Below are 21,725 nucleotides of genomic sequence, written 5' to 3' on the forward strand. Positions count from 1 at the left end.
AGTACTAACACATTCAAAAGTCTGAAAATAGAGGGTAGGTTTCCTGCTTTATCAACAATAATGCATGTGATGTCAAATTTCAGTCCCTTGCTTTGTATCATTTTCTTGCTTCCCAATTTTTTTCTTTTCTGAAATTGTGTTCTTACAGGTCTCTTTCTTCACATGGGCAGAAAACATACAAATGGGTCTCAATCTCATATATTAGTGCGCAAGAGGGTTGGATTGCAAGGTATGCCACTACTCAACTCATGCCTAGACAAAATTCACCAAGATACTTGGACCACCCTACTCACAAAAACATCAAGAGAAAAGTAAAAGAATGTGATTATAATTTTTTATAAACTCCATTCAGAAGTACTTGGATATGTTGAAATTTTAGGGGTTTAATTATCAGAGAAACAACTCATTTATGGATAAAAAGAGTTTACTGTGATGAGGGACATTGAAGAGGGAAGAAGGGTAGGTTAGAGCATCAGGTTGGCAAAAAAATTGCCGCTATGGGAACTAGGTTATCTGCACACAATCTTTTCCAGTTCATGCAAAGGAGAAAAAGTTCTGGTTCAGTAGAGTAGTATTACACCAAGTGGGAACCACAAGCCTATTCAAGGGAACAGATGGACCACCAAAGTCCATGACATAAGGGTAGAAAAAGGAAAAAAGCAGATGCCTCTTACAGTGAATCTCCTAAAGAAAGATTAGACTCTGAACCCCACCATTGTTATGTTGGGTATGGGGGACAAGAGCAAGTGGCTTCCACTTGAAAGTTACAATGGCTATATCAAAGACTTGGGGCCAAACTGACTGATGCAACGAACATTTCAATTGCATTTGGAAAGTATCCGTACATGATAAATGCCATTGTTGTAGAAGAGACAGAGAGGAAGGCAACAACCAATTGATTCCAGTGTTTGCCATTTATCCTAGAGATGTAGGGAATATGTATATCATAGAGAGAAGATTTGATTCTACCAATTACGGGTTGAAATTGATATTATATCTAATCTTATTACTTGATTTTGTACATTGATAACGTACATTATCTCCATTATCTTGATTTTTAACTCATTACCATGGGAGAGTTCTGCAACAAGCAGCTATTCAACAATTCTTTATCATTGAATGTAGTAGACTATTACCTCTCACAAACAGCAACCCTAAGTTCTTAAGTAAAACGAAAAACCAAAAAGGAAAGCCGAACAAAGCTCTATTTAGAGATACAGAGATATGCTTAATTATTTGTGCTATGCCTTCAATTCGATTCCATCATGCAAATCAATCAACAGAGAGAATCGCAGAAGAGAGAATGCATCGTTCTTGACAAAGAAATAATGCCTCATAAAAATTACTTTTATACTACTATCAGTTTTTGGCCTTGACTGAATTGTTTTCTTTTATCCTTGCTCGGTTGTCCAACTTGACAAAGCGTTTAAGATCTTCATATGGGAGTGTTTCAATGTTTTTCCTCCTTAGCTCACTCAATGCTGGACGTTTATCAAGCAGATGCCAAAGCCAATCAGGGTACTCAGAATCAGGCATGATCTTCGGATCTGCTCCATCCTTGAGTATATTTGCACCAACTACTGTTGTGGACTTGACTTCTTTGCTGAGCATTGATGCTTTTGGCGCATCACTGGCTGCCCCTTTAGAGCCCTTCTTGACTTTGCCAGCCCCAGCAGCAAATGTTCGTTGTCCCACAGCAAATGCCTCCTTGGCAATAATGACACTTCTCCGTGATCTGCCTTGATTTAATGCCATGGCTTTATGGCTGTAAAATTTATGTCAATAATTGTAGAAACATCTAAAACAAATATGAAGAAACACTTAACTTATTGATTTATTTTTTACATCAATGGAGCAATAACATTAACAGGCACCAAAAGGATGCAAACCTGACTACAAGTAAGTATAACATTAACAAAACTAGAGATGCATCGACAGTAAAATCTACTTCTATGAAATGCTGCCTGTTGAACAAAAATTAAGAGTAGTAAAACCAAGTATGTAAGAGCATTTTTATGAGCTTTTTGCCCCTGAAAAAAGTTCTGCTATTCCTTTCCCTCCACAAAAACCCACAGATTTGATAAATCTCTGTTTTGTCTCCTTTCTTCTCTTGTGTTATGATTATGGAAAAAAATTTTGGATTCTCCAAACAATGAGTTGTGGGGGAATCTAATCACAACCACAATGGTTAAAACACTTTGTAGGTTCCAATTTTCACTCCAACTATTCACTTTACCCATACCCAAGTTGGACATATAGCAGACACATCAGATAGACATGGGTACAACTCTTGGACCCTCCAAAAATAAGGAAAAAACTTGTAAAGGCTGTACCCATGTTGGATGTGGAAATGCGTCTGATATATGTACCTGGTTTGGAAACATGGATAGGATCCACAAAGGACATTGCAGCTATCATTTCAACATTTTGAGGAAAGAAGCTTCTCAAAAAAGTTTGTATCCTAAAATAAGAGGGCCATTGTTCATTCATGAAACCAAATCTACTAGATGACGAAATTGAGAAAAAAAAAAGGAAGTCTTCTGTATTTCGTTTTCCTTAGTAGATAACAACTAAGAATGTCTGAATACTGTTTCCTATCACAGATGCTCAAGAAGATAAAAATGATATACAAAATAAATAACCGCGAAATTTCACCTTCATCATACTCAAAAATGTTAAAGAAATATCACCATTCTACTTTACTTTCCAAAGTGAAGACAAAACATGCAAATCCCACCACAGCTCATTCATAGCATGAAAGTGGCCGTATGTAGTGCCCAAGATAATACTATAGCATCCATCTTAAGAAGCACCATAGCCTATATACAAGGGGAGTAAAATTCACTCAAGCAAATTCATTATATTGGCATCTGCTTATGCAAATTTACATAGCCCATAGTATTCCTCATGTATCTTCATCATTCAAGTCCAAACTCCAAACACCATGGAAACAAATTTTAAGCTTTTTAAAGCAATTTGCAAGTGTCAAATCAAATATATACCATTGAACATCCAAACTAAATTACACAAACTTTACAAAACATAAATCAAAGACACTCATTCCACAGAATATCCAACGAATCCTAATAAGGTAATGTATTTTTTACTGGGTTTGGAATGAAAAGAAGGGAGATCAATTGGGTAATGTAAAAAAAGAGCCTTTTTGTTTCGTTTCTAGGAAATCAATGGGAAAAAATGGCAAAGAAAATTCCAGTTTTTTTTAACTGTGTTTCAGAGGTTAATCAGTAACTAAACGGTGCAATGTCAACGAAGAATAAGCTAAAAGATGTTACCTTTCCTGAAAATTCGTAAAGTTCAATTCTTGCGCCTCCCCTTACCGGATTCAGATTTAGGGATTTAGGGTTTTTGAGACCAAGCTGAAATAAGAGAGATTGAAGTGGAAGAAGAAAGGGAGTTTCTTTGACTGGACTAGAGTCATTCTTTGGGCTTGTTTGGGCTCATTGTAGTTGACTTTAAAAATGAAGATGGTCCAATTTTAATGGGCTGCTGCGAAAATTTTGACCTTTTTAGGCTTGATATAGCCAAATCCGTCCGACAATAAAAAATATTATAATTTCGAATTCAAATTTCAATCGTTATAAAAAATTAAAAAATTTATTTATTATTCCATACGATTTAAATCTTTCTTTTTTTCAAATAAATAATAATAATAAAAAATTAAAGAATTCGTTACAATATTTTAATTTAGTTGATCAAAGCTAAAAGTTTTTCTAAAGATTTATAATAATATTCTTGTAAAACAATTTTATTCTCAAAGGCTTTAATTAATTTTTTTTGAGTGATTATGTTATGAAAATCAACATTTTGATTCTTTTATTAATTAAAAAAAATTTTTGAAACAAATTAAAAATAATACTTAATTTGATGAAAGAAATATATAACAATAGCTTAGATCCCAACAATTCGTGGTTGCATACATTTTAGTTCAGTTGCTATTATCTTTAAGCAAAAGCCCAACCCATCTTAGTTTTCCCCTTTCCCAAGTTTTGAAACTGCATAAATCTTTTAAAAAAGGTTTCAAATTCAATTTTTAATCATAATAAAAATTAAAAAAATTTACCTTATGTATCATGTGGTTTAAATCTCATTCATTAATAAAAAATAAGAACAATAAATTAAAAAATATGTGATAATATTTTAATTTAATTGATACAATTTACAAGTCTTATTAAAGGTTTATAGTATAATCTTGTAAAATAATTTTATTCTCAAAGGTTTTAATTAGTTTTTTTTTATTAGTGATTATGTTATGAAAATCAACATTTTGATTATTTATTTGATTAAAAAAATAAAATTTAAAACAAATAAAAAATGAAATTTAATTTGATAAATGAAATACTTAATAATTGCTTAAATCTCAACCATTAGTGGTAGAATTCAATTTGGTTAAATTGTTATTATCTTTCAAAAAAAGGGTAAATTTCATTCAGCTTGTTGAGTTTTAAGTAAAATTCAACAAAATTTATTAGTTTATAAAGTAGACAATCCACCTCAATTTTTTTAGAATAAATAGATCATTTCATATTAAAAATCTCATTTAAAGACTATTTTATCCTTAAAAATAAATATTTTCAAATTCTCACATAAAATAATATTTTATAATAATATATATATTTAAGCTATATCAAATATGTTAATAATAAAAAAAATTAGATACAACATATAAAAACAAAACTTATAATTATAGGTATACTAATATATAAATATATACAATAGAACAAATATATTAAGCATGTAATATTATTTTAATACGTAACAATTTAAAAAAAAATACATGAAAGATATAATATAAAACTAGTTGGTTGAAAAAAAAAAAAAGAAAATGATCATAATTGAATAGTTATTAATTTATTTTTAATTATTATAATATTCGTATATATCTTAAGCTTAATATAGTAATAACAAATTTATTCATTTTAAGTTAAAAATAATTTATAATAAAGTAAACTTAAGTTATAAAATTGTAATTTTTAAATACAAATAATTTTGTTATTATATATTTAATAGATACATAAAATAAATAATATATATGAATACAATAAGTTTTGAGGGATAATTTTAAAATTATTAACAAATTGAGGTGAATTATTTATTTCTTTAAATTAATACATTTGTGTTGAATTATTCTCGGAATTCTTAAGAAAAGCCCAGCCCATTTAAGTTTTCCCTTTTCCCAATAAATTCAATAAGTCTGCAAGTTTGGTAACAGCATAAACCCTAACAAACCCCGAATTTCCAAATAAAAATAAAAAACTCGAGTAGGCTAAATCTTTTATTGTTTCACGATAAATGATTGTGAAAAAAATATTTATATTTTTTGAATTGAAAGAAATTTTTTATTATTTAGATAAATTAATAAAAAATGTTTTTGTTATTTAATTTTTTTTGAAAAAACTATTTTTTGTTATTTAAAAATATTTAAATTATTTATTATTAAAATTATTAATATTCAAACATAATTATATTTTAATAATAATACTTAATATTAAATATTATGTTAACATAAAAATACCTTTTATATTATTTATTAATATATTATTATAATATTTATTAGTATATTATTTATTTATAAATAAAATTATACATAGATAAATAAATTTACTGATAATTTTTTTTAAATATCTTTTTTTTAATGAGTAAAAAAAAATTTTATTGATCGATAAGTAATTTTTTGTTAATCTACTAATTTTTTATTAAACAAATATCTAAAGATATAAAATTTATTTTCTAAAAATTATTTTCGCGAAACATGCAAATTCTAAAAGCCCCACACCAAGTGAAAAGAAGAAATTCACAAAATGGGAAGCAACCAAGCCGCAGTCACTTTCTTAACCAACCTCGCACGCACCGCGTTGGGTCTCAGCGCCGCCACGACTGTCCTCAACGCCTCCATGTACACCGTGGACGGCAGGCAAAGAGCGGTGATATTTGACCGTGTGAGGGGAGTATTGGATAAAACGACCGATGAAGGAACCCACCTTTTGATCCCATGGCTCCAGAAGCCTTTTACCTATGATATCCGCATGAAGCCCCAAACTTTCTCATCTGTTTCTGGAACTATGGATTATCCAGATGGTTAATCTTACTCTTCGAGTTCTTTCTAGACCTAAGGTAATCTATAAAATCGTTAAATGGCTTTGTTTTGATTTCTGGGTTTCACTTTTTGTTTTTTGTTTGGTGAAGAACTAAAGACCTCACAGAAGCAGTAACATATACCATTGATCGAATCACAACACTCCCCTTGCACGGTCAAATTTTACCGCTCAACGATGAGTTCTCGCATTCCTAACCCATGTTTGAATAAATATTAATAAAAATTTTTTTTTAATGATATATACCTTATAATTAAAATTAATAAAAAAAATTTTTTAATAATTACTGTTTGAATAAATAATGAAAAAAAAAATAATTTATTATAATAAAATTTTTTAATTATAATATTTCATTACTTGTAATTTTAGAGTATTTTTCTTCAAAAATACTCAAATCATTGTTTCATCTTTTTGTTTATCCATCTATACAACAAAATATTAACAATAATTATTATTATCATAAAAATAAATACACAAACACTTATATAAAAGAAAATAATATAAAAATAAAATTAAATTAGAGAATTTTGAAACATGAGGCATTTAACAATAAATCATACATACTACAAATAATAATATTAATATTTATCAATTACTCACATATATTAATTATTATAATACTAATATTTACTAATTAAGTTTGTGTGAAAAATATATTAATATGTTTATAATCATAATCAAGTTAATTGTGTCCCAATGAAACATCTCTTTTTTCCTACTTTTTTTTCTATAATGTCTTAAAATTGTTGACATTTCAAATTATAATATACTACATATAAAAATAAAAAAATTTTAAGCTAATTTAATATCTTATAAACTTAAAAAATATATCTATTCATATTCAATCATTTATCAAAATTAAATAATTATAAATTATAAAAAAAAATTTATATTAAAAAAGACATGTAAAAATTACTTTAAAAAAAAAAAGATAACTTTGAAAACTTAAGAAAGGGTTAAGTTTTTTTTTTAAGCTTTGATGTTAATAAAAAGATAAATATAATAATCTTTTTATGAAAATAAAATTTTTTTAATTTTCCTTTCCTTAAAATTTTCCATAAATTGGGTATTAAAAAAGAAAATACTATAAGAAAAACTAATCTTTGTTTTTAAATTAAAAATTTATCAAAAAAAAAATTATGTTTTCATTATTTTTCTTTATTTTCCTTTTCTTTTCTTCGCTTCCCCGATCCAAACATACTGTAAAAGTGTGCTTTAGCCAACTTGAGAGTGGGGTTGAGGACTTGCTTTGTGCTATATATGAGCCCATATCGCCATGTAAATGGTGAAATTACAGCTCGTTGTCAACTCTCAAAGGCTCAGGGCAAGGGCATCTATGTTGGGTCATATGAAAGATGGGCTTGTAGAAATTATAACATTGGCAAATGCTATTACCATAGCTTTGTCCAAATTGGACTTATGGTTCGCTGTTGTAAGCACTGATCCATAGCTCTTTGGCCCAAAAGTCTTTGGACTGGGGTAAATACATAGCCCTTAGAAATTGTCATGTATCTTCATGATTCAAGTCCAAACTCCAAACACCATGGAAACGGAATTTAAGCTTCTTAAAGCAATTTGCGAAATATATACTGTTGAACATCCAAAGTAAATTATACAAACTTTACAAAACATAAATCAAAGAAGCACTCATTACACAGAATATCTAACCAATCCTAATAAGGTATTGCATTTTCTTACTGGGTTTGGAGTGAAAAGAAGGGAGGTCAATTGGGTAATGTAAAAATGAGCTTTTTGTTTGGTTTCTAGGAAATCAATGAAAAAAATGGCAAAGAAAATTCCAGTTTTTTTTAGCAGTTAATCAGTAACTAAACGATGCAATGTCAACGAAGAATAAGCTAAAAGATGTTACCTTTCCTGAAAATTCGTAAAGTTCAATTCTTGCGCCTCCTTTTACCGGGATTCAGATTTAAGGATTTAGGGTTTTTGAGACCAAGCTGAAATGAGAGAGATTAGAGTGGAAGGGGAAGGGGAGTTTCTTTGACTGGACTGGAGTGATACTTTGGGCTTGTTTGGGCTCATCCTGGTTGACTTTAAACTTGAAGATGATCCAGTATTAATGGGCCGATTTGAAAATTTGCTATGATTTAGGCTCGATATGACTGAGTCTTTGATCGAGTCCTTAATTTCGAATTTAAATATCAATCATAATAAAAAATTAAAAAATTTATCCTATGTTTCATATGATTTTAATCTCCCCTTCCTTAAATAAAAATTAATAACAATAAATTAAAAAGTGCACGACAATATTTTAATTTAATTGATATAATTTAAAAGTTTTCTTAAAAGTTTATAATAATAATCCTATAAAATAATTTTATTTTCAAAGGCTTTAATTAGTTTTTTTGTGAGTGATTATGTTATGAAAATCAACATTTTGATTCTTTTATTTGATTAAAAATAAAAATTTAAACAAATAAAAAATGACAGTTAATTTGATAAAGAAAGTATATATTAATAGCTTAAATCTCATCCATGAATGTTTGCATACAATTTAGTTCAATTGCTATCATGTTTAAGAAAATGCCCAACCCATTTTAGTTTTCCCCTTTCCCAAGTTTTGTAACTACATAAACCCTAATAAAGTCTTTAAAAATTTTCGAATTCAAATTTCATTCGTAAGAAAAAATCATAAAATTTATCTTATATATCATGTGGTTTAAATCTCTCATTCTTTAAATAAATGATAATAACAAAAAATTAAGAAAATGAACGATAATATTTTAATTTAATTGATACACTTTAAAAGTTTTACTAAAGGTTTATAATAATAATAATCTTGTAAAATAATTTTATTCTCAAAGGTTTTAATTAGTTTTTTTTTAGTGATTATGTTATGAAAATCAACATTGTGATTCTTTTATTTGATTAAAAAATAAAATTTGAAACAAATAAAATATGAAATTTAATTTAATAAAGGAAATATATAATAATTGCTTAAATCTCAACTATTAGTGGTTGCATACAATTTAGTTAAGTTGTTATTATCTTTAAGAAAATGATAAATTTCATTCAGGTCCTTAAGTTTTAAATAAAATTCAACAAAAATTTATTAGTTTGGAAAGTAGATAATCCACCTCAAATTTTTTAAGACAATTAGATCCTTCCATATTAAAAATTTCATTTGAAGACTATTTTACCTTTAAAAAATAAATATCCTTGATGCTCAAATAAAATAATATTTTATAATATATTTTTTATTTGTTTCAAAATATATCAAATCTATTAATAATAAAAAATTTAGATACAACATATAAAATCAAAACTTACAATTATAAGTATACTAATATATAAATATATATATATATATATAATAAAACAAATATATTAAGCATGTAATATTATTTTGATATGTAACAATTTAAAAAAAAATACATGAAGGATACAATATAAAAAAGGATGGGTGAGAAAAAAGAAAATGGTCATAATTGAATATTTATCAAATTGGTTTTAATTATTATAATATTCATATATATCTTAAGCTTAAATCTACATGTTTGTGACAATATAGTAATGATAAATTTATTCATTTTAAGTTAAAAATAATTTATAATAAGTAAACTTAGATTAAAAAAATTATAATTTTTAAATACAAATAATTTTGTTATTATATATTTAATAGATATATAAAATAAATAATATATATAAAAAAAATAAAATTTGAGGGATATTTTTATAATTATTAACAGATTGAGATGAATCATTTATTTTTTTTAAATTATTACACTTATGTTGAATTATTCTCAAATGAAAAGATTTCGACAAATTTTATCCTTGAGAAAAGCCTTAGCCTATTTTAGTTTTCCCCTTTCCCAAGTTTTTCTAAATTTGGTAAGTGGTAACTGCATATACCCTAACAAAACCCTGAATTTGCAAATAAAAACCCAAAAACCCAGCAGACCAAGAGCCACAGAAGCAAGTGAAAACAAGAAATTCAGAAAAATGGCAAGCAACCAAGCCGCAGTCACTTTGTTAACCAACCTCGCACGCGTTGCGTTGGGTCTCGGGGCTGCTACTACTGTCCTCAACGCCTCCATGTACACCGTGGACGGTGGCCAAAGAGCGGTCATCTTTGACCGTGTAAGGGGGGTTTTGGATAAAACGGCCGATGAAGGAACCCACCTTTTGGTCCCATGGCTCCAGAAGCCTTTCATCTATGATATCCGCATGAAGCCCCACACTTTCTCATCTGTTTCTGGAACTAAAGATCTCCAGATGGTTAATCTTACTCTTCGAGTGCTTTCTAGACCTAAGGTAATCTAAAAAAACGTTAAATGGCTTTGCTTTGATTTCTGGGTTTTATTTTTTGTTTTTTGTTTGGTAAAGAACTAAAGAAATTTGATTGGGACATTGTGTTTTTTGGATGATTTTATGAAATGGGTTGACGAAGGTTCAGGGTTTTGTTTTTTGCTTGTTAAGAAATGAAAAGTCTTGTTCATGATATCAATGGAATCAAAGTACTTCTACTTTCATTGTAGTTATTCTTGTGTAATTATGCTTCACAGATTTAGTGTACTCTTTAAACATTAATGTTTGATTGGTGGTATTGTTTGCAAAAGGTGGATAACCTTCCTGAAATCTATCAACACCTTGGTCTAGAGTATGATGAGAAGGTGCTTCCCTCCATTGGCAATGAGGTCTTGAAAGCTGTGGTTGCACAGTTCAATGCTGATCAGCTTCTCACTGAGCGTCCCAAAGTGTCAGCACTCGTCCGAGATTCACTGACAGAGCGTGCAAGGGACTTTAACATTGAGCTAGATGATGTGGCAATTACACATTTGTCATATGGCACTGAATTCTCGAAAGCAGTGGAGCAGAAGCAGGTGGCACAGCAGGAGGCAGAAAGGTCGAAGTACATTGTGGCGAAGGCAGACCAGGAGATGAGAGCTGCTATCATCCGGGCAGAAGGTGAAAGTGAAGCTGCAAAGTTAATTTCTGAAGCAACTTCGAAGGCTGGTATGGGTCTGATTGAGCTAAGGAGGATTGAGGCATCAAGGGAAATTGCTGCAACTCTTGCTAGGTCACCTAATGTGACATACGTGCCTGATGGAGACAACATGCTTTGGGCTATAAATCAATCTAGGCCATGATGATTGTTTGAATGATGGTAATTTCCATTACCTCTATATGTTGCATTCATTAGCAGTCATTATTACTTCCTTATCATGTTGGTGCCAATTTTTTGGCAGAAAATGAATAATGTTTTCCTTGTGTTAAGCAAGGAGATTGTTTTCTTTTATCTTTTTTGGGGGAATTGTGAAATTTTTTGTTTGCTACACATATTGCTGATTTGATTGAAATCAGTAAGGGACATTTAGGTTTTCAATAAAAGGACTGTTATTCCTTATCTTTGTTGAGATGGTTTCCCATCCTTCCTTACTTCAGCAATGTTATTATTCATGATGCAGACACAGGGTGAAATGATGTCTAATCAATGTTTTATGTGGTATAGTTGATTTAGCTTTTATCAGGAAAAAAAGTTATAAATCAAAAAAATTATTATATTATAATATGTTGATAAGTTATGCACGATTTTTTTTTATTTTTATCAAATTTTATATAATTTTATTAAAATTTTAAATCGAATTTTTTTTTTATTTTGTTTTATAACTTTCGTGGCAGTTCAAAATTGTCAAATAAAATTCCTTTTTAGGTGAGAGGAGGAAGGAATTTGATTTATATTTTTCCTTTTGGTTTCACATTTTTTAATTTATTCTTTTCTTTAATCAGAAGAGGAAGCCAAAAATTGCATTAATTTTTACAAGTTCTATCAAAATTTTACTATTTTATTTTTTTATCATTTTGAGTAGATAAATAAACCTATTTGAAAGAAAATGCAATTCGGTTCTTTTACAATAATAATCTGATAGCCTGATAGGAATGCTTTGACAAATGTCTATGGTCTCACCCCATAAGTATGGGTCATGGGGTTGAAAATACAGTTTAAATGGATCAGATTAAACCTGTCAACTAGCCGGATAACCCGTCAAGTCCATGATTTTTGGCTAGGGCTTAAACGACGTTAAGGACATTTTTTGAATTCAAACTTACACCACTTAGACCCGACAATTTATATATGAATAGTACAAAATACAATTTTTTTATTTTTTATTAAATATACGATTTTATTAAAATTTTAAATTAGATTATTTTTTTACTTTTTTAATAGTTTTCGTGGTGGTTTAAAATTGTCAAATAAAAATCCTTTTTAGGTGAGAGGAGGAAGGAATTTGATTCTTCAATTTTTGATTTATTTTTTACTTTTGGTGAGACATTTTTTAATTTTTTGGTTTCTTTAATCAGAAGAGGAAGCCAAGAATTGCATTATTATTTACAAGTTTTAAAAACATTTTACTATTTTATTTTTTATTATTTTGAGTAGATAAATAAACCAATTTGAAAGAAAATGCAAGTTGGTTCCTTTTACAATAATCTTCTGATAGGAATGGCTTTGAAAAATGTCTATGGTCTCACCCCATTTGTATGGGTCATGGGGTGGGTTGGACATGAAAACACTGTTTAAATGGATCACATTAAACCTGTCAACTAGCCCGATAACCCGTCAAGTCCATGATTTTTGGCCCGGCCTAGAACAAGCTTGAGGACTTTTTTGAGTTCAAACTTACACCACTTAGACCCGACGATTTATATATGAATACTACAAAATATTAAGTTCTTGTATCTTATTTTATATAAAAATTTTATATTACAATTCTTATGAAAATTTCATATTACAATTTTTATAGACAAAAAAACATAAAATGCTTTGTTTTTTATTTTTTTAAACTTATACATAATAATTATTAAAATTTTAAATTATATTTTTTATGATATTCATATTATTAAAATTATTATTAAAACTTTAAGAACTGAAGAGAAAAAATTGCAATGAAACATGAAACAGTAGAGGAAAGCAACCGAATAAAAATTCATTACAAAAAGGAGGAAAAACTGTTTCAGAGAAAAATGCATACCGGGTAAAAATAGAAAAACCACAATCCGGCAAAAATGGTCACTGTGTGTCCCATACAATTCAATTATTCCCATGACATCAATTCTAAATTTGGTAAGGTGAAGAAAAAGGCCAAAGTCCAGGATCAAATGAGTTGGTGCACCAAAATCACTCACTTAGCAGAAGCCATGTGCCGGATCAAGTCAACCACACGGGAACTGCAACACAAAAATAACCATCAAGACAAGCAGCAAAGGAGAAGTATACGCAAGTTTGGTTGAAGGTAAATGTATAATTTACCTGTAACCCCACTCATTGTCATACCATGCAACAATCTTAACAAAGTTATCATTCAAAGCAATTCCAGCCTTGGCATCAAAAATGCTTGACCTGTTAAAACACAATAGAATGTAAGGTTCCAAATCCAATTGCATTATCTGAGTACCCGCAGAAACAAAACGGTGCAACAAGCCAGAAAATCAACATTATAACAGGCATTCAGAATGAAGTTTCGCACCTGCAGTCTCCAACAAAGTCAGTTGAGACCAAATCTTCTTCTACATAACCAAGAATTCCCTTCAAGTTGGTTTCAGATTCATGCCTTCATAAAAAGAGGGACAGAAAAGAATCTTAAGGACAACTTAGGCATGCATCTTAAAGTTCAATATATCATTTTAAGATAAAAACATTCTAATCCTTACTTGACAGCAGCCTTAATATCTTCATAAGAAGCCTTCTTCTCAAGTCTCACCGTGAGGTCAACCACAGAGACATCAACAGTGGGAACACGGAAAGCCATTCCAGTCAGCTTGCCATTCAATGATGGCAACACTTTGCCAACAGCCTATACAATTACAAGATGACCACCACAATCAACCATGAAACTTCAATTCCAACAACTATTTGACAATAATAAAGACAGCATGCTTATAACCACTCATATATTTGAAGGTAAAGTGCAGGAAATAGCATTTGAAAATCTAAAGATGGATATATACCTTGGCAGCTCCAGTGCTGCTGGGAATGATATTGAAGGAAGCAGCTCTGCCACCTCTCCAGTCCTTCATTGATGGGCCATCAACAGTCTTTTGGGTAGCTGAATCAGAAAGATGGGTCAGTCAACAATACACAAATGACTGGAGCAAGTAGAAATAAAACACCATAGTTGCTTACCAGTAATCGAATGGACAGTGGTCATAAGACCCTCAACAATGCCAAATTTGTCGTGGATGACCTGCCACCATGTTTAAGGTCCGTTATTACTTTGAAGATAAAAGTATTAGCCCGATGCTTCAAACAAATAAAATAGGAATCATTATTACCTTAGCCAATGGAGCAAGGCAGTTGGTAGTGCAGCTAGCATTGGAGACAATGTCAAGGTCAGGCTTGTAATCCTTCTCATTGACACCCACAACAAACATTGGGGCATCCTTACTGGGAGCAGAAATGATCACTTTCTTTGCACCACCCTAAAAGGCGAAAAAGCATAACCCAGATAAGGATAACAAGCACAACATGAAAATAAGGCAAAAAAAAAAAAAGTTCCAAACATACAACGTTCCCTGTGTCTTGATAAACAAAAGGATGTTAATTCCAATAAATTTTCTTCTTCTATGGCCCTAAAATAAACATATGATCAAATTATTATCACGAACCTTTAAGTGAGCAGCAGCCTTGTCCTTGTCTGTGAAAACACCGGTAGACTCTACGACATACTCAGCTCCAGTCTCACCCCACGGGATTTCCTCGGGGTTTCTAACGTCAATCAAAGCTAATCAATAAAATAGTTTTTCCTACATGGTAAAACTCACCAATGCTCCTCAAGTCAACTACAAAATCTCTTTCAAAAGAAAACAAAAACAATACCTGATGCCGAAAACGGTGACAGCCTTTTCCCCAAAGAGAAGAGTCTTTGAGTCCTTCACCTTAAGCTCATGGTGCTTCCATTGACCGTGAACACTGTCGTACTTAAACATATAGGTCTGTACAAACAAAATTATCAAATCACATCCATAATCAAATCATTAAGTAACTAATCAAAATGATTATTCACTTTTCACTCATTCCTTTCAAATTAGACACAAGATTCACTCACTCACTAAAAACCAAGCAGAACCTATCAGTTCATCAAATATGTCTGATAAATCTATCTGTCAATAAATCTGTTATTAGTTAAAATTTTAAATTATTTCCACTTAAAACACATCATGTTCTGTTTGGTAAGTGAGAAAGTGTAGGAATCAGATCAAGAAAAATAAATTCGAGTAATTCAAAGGAACGGAAAAATACAGAAAAAAAAAAAAAAGAAAAATACGAAGGAATATACAAATGTAAGTATTACGAACCATGTAGTCAGTGGTGATGAACGGGTCGTTAACAGCAACGAGCTCAATATCTTCGCTTTGAAGAGCAACTCTCGCAACCAAACGCCCGATCCTTCCAAATCCTTCACCAAACACCAGATAGAAATCAGATACATAGTTTAAAAAAATTAAAAAAAAATCTTTAAAAAAAAGAATATAACTACCGTTGATTCCGATCTTGATCTTTCCCATGATGGAAAACAAAAAACAAATCTCTAACAAAGACGACGGTGATGCAGTTGAGAGAGATCGGCGAGTGAAGCTTTGCGAGTGAAGCTTTGCGAGTGATGGAGAGAGTGGGGCTTATATATAAGAGTGAGTGTCCGTGACGTAAACGGAGGGAGGCGCAGTTGACGGAAATTTCGGGAGGAAAGTGGGGACCACGAATTGTGATGTGAGTATCGTGGCCGTTGATTCCTAGGTCGGTCACGTAATCGTTAGTTGAGGATTTCACGGATAATGAGAAGATGCGGGTTGGAAATGGTAAAATTTTGAAAAAGAAAATCTTGTTTCTTTTTTATTTTTTATTTTTAATTTAAAAACTTCTAATTTGATTTTTCTTTTTTATCTAGAAATTTCTGAATATTTCTTTGAAAAAAAATTAAAATTTCAATTTCGAACAGATTTTGACAAAATTATCGAATAAATAACATAGTTATCATGCTGCATATGCCTATGATGTGATTAAAAAAATTTCATGGAAATAATATGTCCAAGGAGATAGGTTAAGTCCCGTTTGTTGGCTATGACTAAGTGGCGAATATAAAGCAACCTTGGAGAATATGCTTTTGCAAGTTGCAACATCATATTAAGATCATGACCTTGCCATTAAGGTTGTTTGCATGGGAGATGTCTAAATTTTGACTTATGAATTTGGTTAATTAAACGTTAATTGGTTTTTTTTTTTTTTTTTTGAGTTATTGGGCTTTGGCAGAATGTAAATGTCAATGCTAAGGAATTGCCAAAGTCCAAATGGACTTGAGAGGAAACAGTCCTTGTTAATAGGGTGAGAAAAAAATTAAAAAGAATTTAAAATTATAATACTTAATTTGATTTGAATTACTTTTTTTTAATTTGATTCAAATTAAAATTGAATATTAAATATAAATTTTAAATTTTAAATTTTAATTAGATTTTGGATTGAGATTATAAAAAACTAAAAAAAAAAGTAAATCAAATTATATATTTTTGTTAGTTTTTATATATGTTTTAAATTTTTATAAAATAAAAATAATTGTTTTATATATAAATTTATTTAAATATACTAAAAACCTTATTAAAATATATATAAAATAAAAAAATTAAAAATTAATAAATCAAATTAAACTAATAAAATTCTATTCAAATTAGATCAATTTAAAACAAAAATCGATTTAGATTCGAATTAAATTTTAAAAATTTAAAATACTATACATTATCAAAAAAAATCGAACCAAATCCTATTTGAACCATTATCACCTCTACTTGTAAAGTATTATCTTTTAAAGATGAGTCATATACGAAGTACATTGGTGAGGTGAATTCTCATAGATTATTGTTGCTCTGACATCAAAACAAAGACAAAATTGATGGGAGGACATTCCGGATGCATCGAAGAAAGAAGAATAGATGGAGAATAAGAGCAACAATCGATTTAGAATATAAATTTTCTTCAAGCTTTGCAACAAGAAGATCCTATGAACAATAACAGATTTACTCCAAATCCATCATTGTATAAGATGAACACCTACTATGTTTCCCTGGCTACCTCAGAGCAGTCGCCATCCAGATTCCAAACCATTCTTCCTTGTTCTGCTTGCCAGTATTGCTTCTCCTCATTCGAAAGGTTAGCATGACTTCTGACAGTGACAAAGAAGAACAATGCCATAACACACGGAACCCCTTTCAGCCAGAAAGCATTATGAACATCTGCTTCATGTCCTCCGACCACAAAACAGCCTGTTTTAATAATTGTTTATTCAACAGAATCCGTGATATGATATACCTGGTAACTCTTTTTTTTTTTTTTTTCAGCATCCTTTGTTCCTGCCAACCAACCTAAATTCTTCACAAGATCAAAAGAAGTGACCCCTCAAAACAAAAGTTCACTTCATGAACCAATAAAGAAGGGAATACACATCATGATAGCAATGAGAAGCTGCATAAGATGCAACAATTATGTTAAACTACACTGCCAGGGCATCCATGCACGTATTTGACAGCCACCTGCTAGGTTCACATTGAGCAGAAGTCTTGTCCACAGTCTGCAGCCAAAGAGAATAGAACATCCTCTAAGCTAGCCATAAAAACAAAACTGATAACTCGTCTCTCGATGAAAGATGGCACGCTTAGAAGAAGAAGCACCCATTACTTCTGGCTTCTCTTCATGATTAAAGATCTGCTTCCAACAATTAAAACAAAGCAAATCTAGTGTAAATGTTTCCTCATAATCACAGTCCTTAAAACAGCAGCCACAACGAATACAGCGTGCTATGCAGAGAATGCAAGCCCTGCACAACTGAGCAGCATGATGTGTTCTTCTGCAACTCTCTGATGGGCAATCATAAACTAGCTTCACTTTCTGACATTTGGGGCAAACCTCGATGTCAATGGCCCTATCATCATCACACATGAGATGCAACTGTCCTTGACGAAAAAATTGTGGTTTTTGCTCTCTCAATTGTATCGAGCTATCTACACTAAGTAAGAACTTCAACTCTTTGAATTGCTCCTCCGTTACACCAAAGCGTCCACCTATTCTTAAGTGTTTTATTCCTGGGGACCCAGCAGACTTGAAGGCTCTTAAATTGAACAAAATGCCCTCAACATTGAGTTTTGTACATTCTGGCACACTTAGCTGCATAGAAAAGGCGAAGATTGGTTAACTTGCTATAACTTCAGAGAGAACAAAATCTGTTTCAAATCCAGCTTTAATAAATTCAAGCAACAAATATTCATAGAGATTAAAGTATGGCTTTTTTGCTAACAATCAATTTCAATAAAGGACAATTGAGCAAAAATTGACACCAATATAGAAACTTTTGAAGCAAAAAGAGCAGCATATAACCCATTTTAAGTTTTAACTGCAATAAGAGACATCACCTCAATTATACCATAATCTTATCACCATTGAAATCCTAAAGTGCCTTAAAATTTACAAAGACCATTCAATCAAATATTTTATCCAGTGAATGCTATCAAAACCAAATGCATCAGTGCCCGTGGTAGACTTAATCAACTTCTTTGGAATTTGAAAGTATCCTATAAACTTACAACCTTAAAATGGCATGCATATTATACTTAGCTATACATTAAAAGAAGGAGAAACAGTATACAATTGGTAAGTGCATAACAATTACACGATGCGAGGCAACTAGTACATGACAAAGGAGGGAAAACAACATTAAAGCAATTAAAAGAAACAATTTTGTCACTGATAGTCCTTAATATATATAATAAATTACTGTATAAGAATTAAACATATTGACTCAAGAACAGCTACTTGCAGTGCAAACACTAACCTTAGTGAGCCTGGGATTGTTTTCAAGCACACTCTTCAAGCCATCATCAGTGATCTTTACACACCCCACCAGACTCAAGCAGTCAAGAGTGCCTTGAGCCCTGCTAGTTAATTTCAGAAGAGAATCATCAGTAATCCTCTTACTCAATGAATGTTCAATATTGATGCTCCTCCACAGAAGAGGATCACTTCTAACCGTATCCCTCAAAGACCTACAGACCATTTCAACTGCAAGGAGGTCCTTAACACCAAGATAACCAAGAGCAAAAAACAAAGCATCATTTGGAGTAGCTCTTTCACTATCATCACAAAAAACTCTCTTGCAATCCTCCAATCCTTTACCTTCTTCATTGATTACAAAACCTCCATTGGAAAGTCTATTACCAATCCCAAATCTATTAAAATCATCATCCGGGATTGATGTTTCGTTGATTTTGAAGCTACCTTCCTTCTGTTGAAAACTCATGGTACCATTCCAAACCCAATTCACACCCTTGAAGAAAGATGATTGATCACCAATCATTTTATCAACATCTTCTGAACCAAATCCATAAAAGCCAGAGTTATCTTCTTCCTGTTGGAAACTCATGGTGCCATTCCAAACCCAATTTAAACCATTAAAAAAATTTTGTTGATCAGCAATATTCTTTTCATCACCATCATGTATACCAAGCACACAGAAATCTGACCCCCAATCATTCTCAAAATCCTTAATCCAACCTGTGATTGCTGCAGTTAAAGTAGACCTTATTTCCATTCCAAATGGATCTGCAGGCAATCTATCAAGAATATCATCATCAACAGCCTCAGAAGAGACTTTTGATTCACCTTGGCCACTTTCACTAAAATGGGATTTTTCCAAATCCCAATTGCAACTCCAAAAACTCCAAGAATTCCCAAAATCATCCCAATTCAAAGCCATTTTTTTTTATTCTTCAATCACCAACCAAACAAAATTAACCCTTTATCAAGGACCCTAAACTCAGACAAGAATTGAAAGAAATAACATGATTCAACAACCAATAGAAGTGTAATCAAAATACAAGAAAACCCATTATTTCAGGTGACAAAACAAGACTAAAAAAAAACAAAGACTCCAGAAATTCTAGAATTTCTTGTAAAAACCTAATCAAAGGAACCTAATTTAGGCTGTGAAAAATATCTTTTTTTTACCCTTTTTTGTGAATTTGAAGGTAAAAATTGGAGAGAACTGAAGAAGGACAAGGGATTTGAAAAGAGAAAAAAAGAATAATTTTTTTATTATTATGAGAGAATCTAATTCAGGAGATAAAGAATCAAATGTCTTTTACCAAACTTTTCCATGCAAAAGAGCAATGCAAAGAGAAAGAGAATTAGAAAAATAAAAAGGGAAAAGAACAGAGAATGAGAAAGAAAAACAGAGTTTGCTAAATATATGGGAGAAGAACAGAGAATAAAGGACGAGGAAACAAAGGTCATGCACCTTTGGAAGAGTTTAATTTTGTTAGCGACGTTCAAAAATATAAATAAATAACTATTTATATTTTAATAAATTTAATACAAATTTATTGGTAATTATATAATTTCCTTTTTTTTTTTTCTTTATTTTACACTTTTTCATACTTTGATTACTTTCTATCTATTATTAGCATAAATAAATAAATTTTATGAGAAATTATCATTTTATCGGTCACTTTCATCTTTCATTAACAAAATGAAAGATAATTTTATGATTATTAAAAAAATTAATAAAAAATGTAATAGATAATAAATTTTTTAATTTTGTTTATAAAATTAAAAAATTCTTTTACTAATGTTTAAAAACGAACTCAAAATTTATTAGTCCAAGTGGTTTTTCTTAGCTATGAAAAGGAAAGGTCAAGTTTGAATATCCCATCTCTAACTTATTTAATCATAAAATGCAAAGTATTTACAAATGAAAGGTGCGGAAAAATTGACATATAATAATATATTTTGACAATTAATTTGCCTTGGTAGATATATCTTCAAGTATATGATAAGGATAAAATATCATGACATTGATATTTAATCTAGTAGTAAAATTTTAATCCACTATAAATTTCGTTTTGTTCACAAATTTTAAATAATGTTATGTACAAAGTATTTGGTTGTATTAAATTTAGAAATTATTATCGAATTCATAAAATAATGATTCATAAAATGCTTGATTTGGATGCATAATAAAAATTGTTTCATGAAATTTACGTATTATAATTGAATCGAACCTTTAAATCAAGTTTGAATATGTTTTGTCATGCTTAAGTTTCCCATTATTTTCTTATTTGAAAACAATTAGTGTTTTTTTTTTTTTAATCATAATCCCATGCCCCATCTAATGAGGATGAAAGGATTTAAAATCATGTCAATTGTTGCTATGTCATGACTTATAATATATATATATATATATGTATCTTTTGAGAAGTAAAAGTTTGGGAAAAAGAGAGAGAGATGTGTGGTTGACAAAAGAAAGCTTTCAACAGACAGATCCATGGAAAGTTAGAGCTGCACATGGTTTACCTGCCCTCTAAGGTTTTCTTTGCTTTAGCTAGCTGATCATTCTTTGTTTGCTTCACTCATCTTCCAAATAATGTGCAAAACAAAAAATATTCTTCCAAGGAAAGAGATATTATTATGTAATATTATTAGGATAAACCTCATATCATTAAACTAAATAAAAGTGAAGTCACCATAATTTATTTTAACTTATTATGCTGTTAATGGTCACAGATTATTGGGTTTTTTTTTCTTTTAGTATATAACCTTGTTTTGTTGATTGATGA

General features: G+C 30.4%; 4 protein-coding genes across 4 annotated transcripts; 1 reads left to right on the forward strand and 3 right to left on the reverse strand.

Annotated features, from left to right (window-relative positions):
• Positions 1 to 1,207: 1,207 nt before the first annotated feature.
• LOC111300497 (uncharacterized) lies at positions 1,208 to 3,434 on the reverse strand. Its single transcript, XM_022896129.2, has 2 exons — positions 3,294 to 3,434; positions 1,208 to 1,765 (listed from the first exon to the last, which is right to left on the reverse strand). Exon 2 carries the CDS (start codon positions 1,753 to 1,755, stop codon positions 1,360 to 1,362), a length of 396 nt encoding a protein of 131 aa, XP_022751864.1. The 5' UTR covers positions 1,756 to 1,765; positions 3,294 to 3,434; the 3' UTR covers positions 1,208 to 1,359.
• Positions 3,435 to 9,918: 6,484 nt separating this feature from the next.
• LOC111300498 (prohibitin-3, mitochondrial-like) lies at positions 9,919 to 11,478 on the forward strand. Its single transcript, XM_022896130.2, has 2 exons — positions 9,919 to 10,385; positions 10,691 to 11,478. Exons 1-2 carry the CDS (start codon positions 10,074 to 10,076, stop codon positions 11,219 to 11,221), a joined length of 843 nt encoding a protein of 280 aa, XP_022751865.2. The 5' UTR covers positions 9,919 to 10,073; the 3' UTR covers positions 11,222 to 11,478.
• Positions 11,479 to 13,035: 1,557 nt separating this feature from the next.
• On the reverse strand, positions 13,036 to 15,726 carry LOC111299537 (glyceraldehyde-3-phosphate dehydrogenase 2, cytosolic). The gene is made up of 11 exons (XM_022894766.2): positions 15,611 to 15,726; positions 15,429 to 15,529; positions 14,950 to 15,065; positions 14,739 to 14,838; positions 14,406 to 14,552; positions 14,257 to 14,317; positions 14,082 to 14,179; positions 13,785 to 13,927; positions 13,601 to 13,684; positions 13,384 to 13,473; positions 13,036 to 13,301 (listed from the first exon to the last, which is right to left on the reverse strand). The coding sequence occupies exons 1-11, from the start codon at positions 15,636 to 15,638 to the stop codon at positions 13,256 to 13,258; spliced, it is 1,014 nt and encodes a 337-aa protein (XP_022750501.1). The 5' UTR covers positions 15,639 to 15,726; the 3' UTR covers positions 13,036 to 13,255.
• Positions 15,727 to 16,954: 1,228 nt separating this feature from the next.
• LOC111299538 (F-box protein SKIP14-like) lies at positions 16,955 to 20,460 on the reverse strand. Its single transcript, XM_022894768.2, has 2 exons — positions 18,947 to 20,460; positions 16,955 to 18,282 (listed from the first exon to the last, which is right to left on the reverse strand). The coding sequence occupies exons 1-2, from the start codon at positions 19,865 to 19,867 to the stop codon at positions 17,722 to 17,724; spliced, it is 1,482 nt and encodes a 493-aa protein (XP_022750503.2). The 5' UTR covers positions 19,868 to 20,460; the 3' UTR covers positions 16,955 to 17,721.
• Between the last annotated feature and the right edge of the window lie 1,265 nt (positions 20,461 to 21,725).

This window comes from Durio zibethinus, chromosome 18 (assembly GCF_047325235.1).
Source record: "Durio zibethinus cultivar Kanyao isolate XHJ-2024 chromosome 18, ASM4732523v1, whole genome shotgun sequence".
NCBI lineage: Eukaryota > Viridiplantae > Streptophyta > Magnoliopsida > Malvales > Malvaceae > Durio > Durio zibethinus.

What these genes read in the sequence shown, in the direction of transcription:
- LOC111299537 (XM_022894766.2), bottom strand. Translation starts at nt 15,638, where the DNA reads ATGGGAAAGATCAAGATCGGAATCAACG. An exon ending in GATCAAGATCGGAATCAACG is followed by an intron (nt 15,530 to 15,610) that starts GTAGTTATATTC and finishes TGTTTGGTGAAG; the next exon opens with GATTTGGAAGGATCGGGCGT. An exon ending in GACAATGAGTGGGGTTACAG is followed by an intron (nt 13,302 to 13,383) that starts GTAAATTATACA and finishes TTTGTGTTGCAG; the next exon opens with TTCCCGTGTGGTTGACTTGA.
- LOC111300497 (XM_022896129.2), bottom strand. Translation starts at nt 1,755, where the DNA reads ATGGCATTAAATCAAGGCAGATCACGGAGAAGTGTCATTATTGCCAAG.
- LOC111300498 (XM_022896130.2), top strand. Translation starts at nt 10,074, where the DNA reads ATGGCAAGCAACCAAGCCGCAGTCACTTTGTTAACCAACCTCGCACGC. An exon ending in GAGTGCTTTCTAGACCTAAG is followed by an intron (nt 10,386 to 10,690) that starts GTAATCTAAAAA and finishes TGTTTGCAAAAG; the next exon opens with GTGGATAACCTTCCTGAAAT.
- LOC111299538 (XM_022894768.2), bottom strand. Translation starts at nt 19,867, where the DNA reads ATGGCTTTGAATTGGGATGATTTTGGGAATTCTTGGAGTTTTTGGAGT. An exon ending in ACAATCCCAGGCTCACTAAG is followed by an intron (nt 18,283 to 18,946) that starts GTTAGTGTTTGC and finishes TTTTCTATGCAG; the next exon opens with CTAAGTGTGCCAGAATGTAC.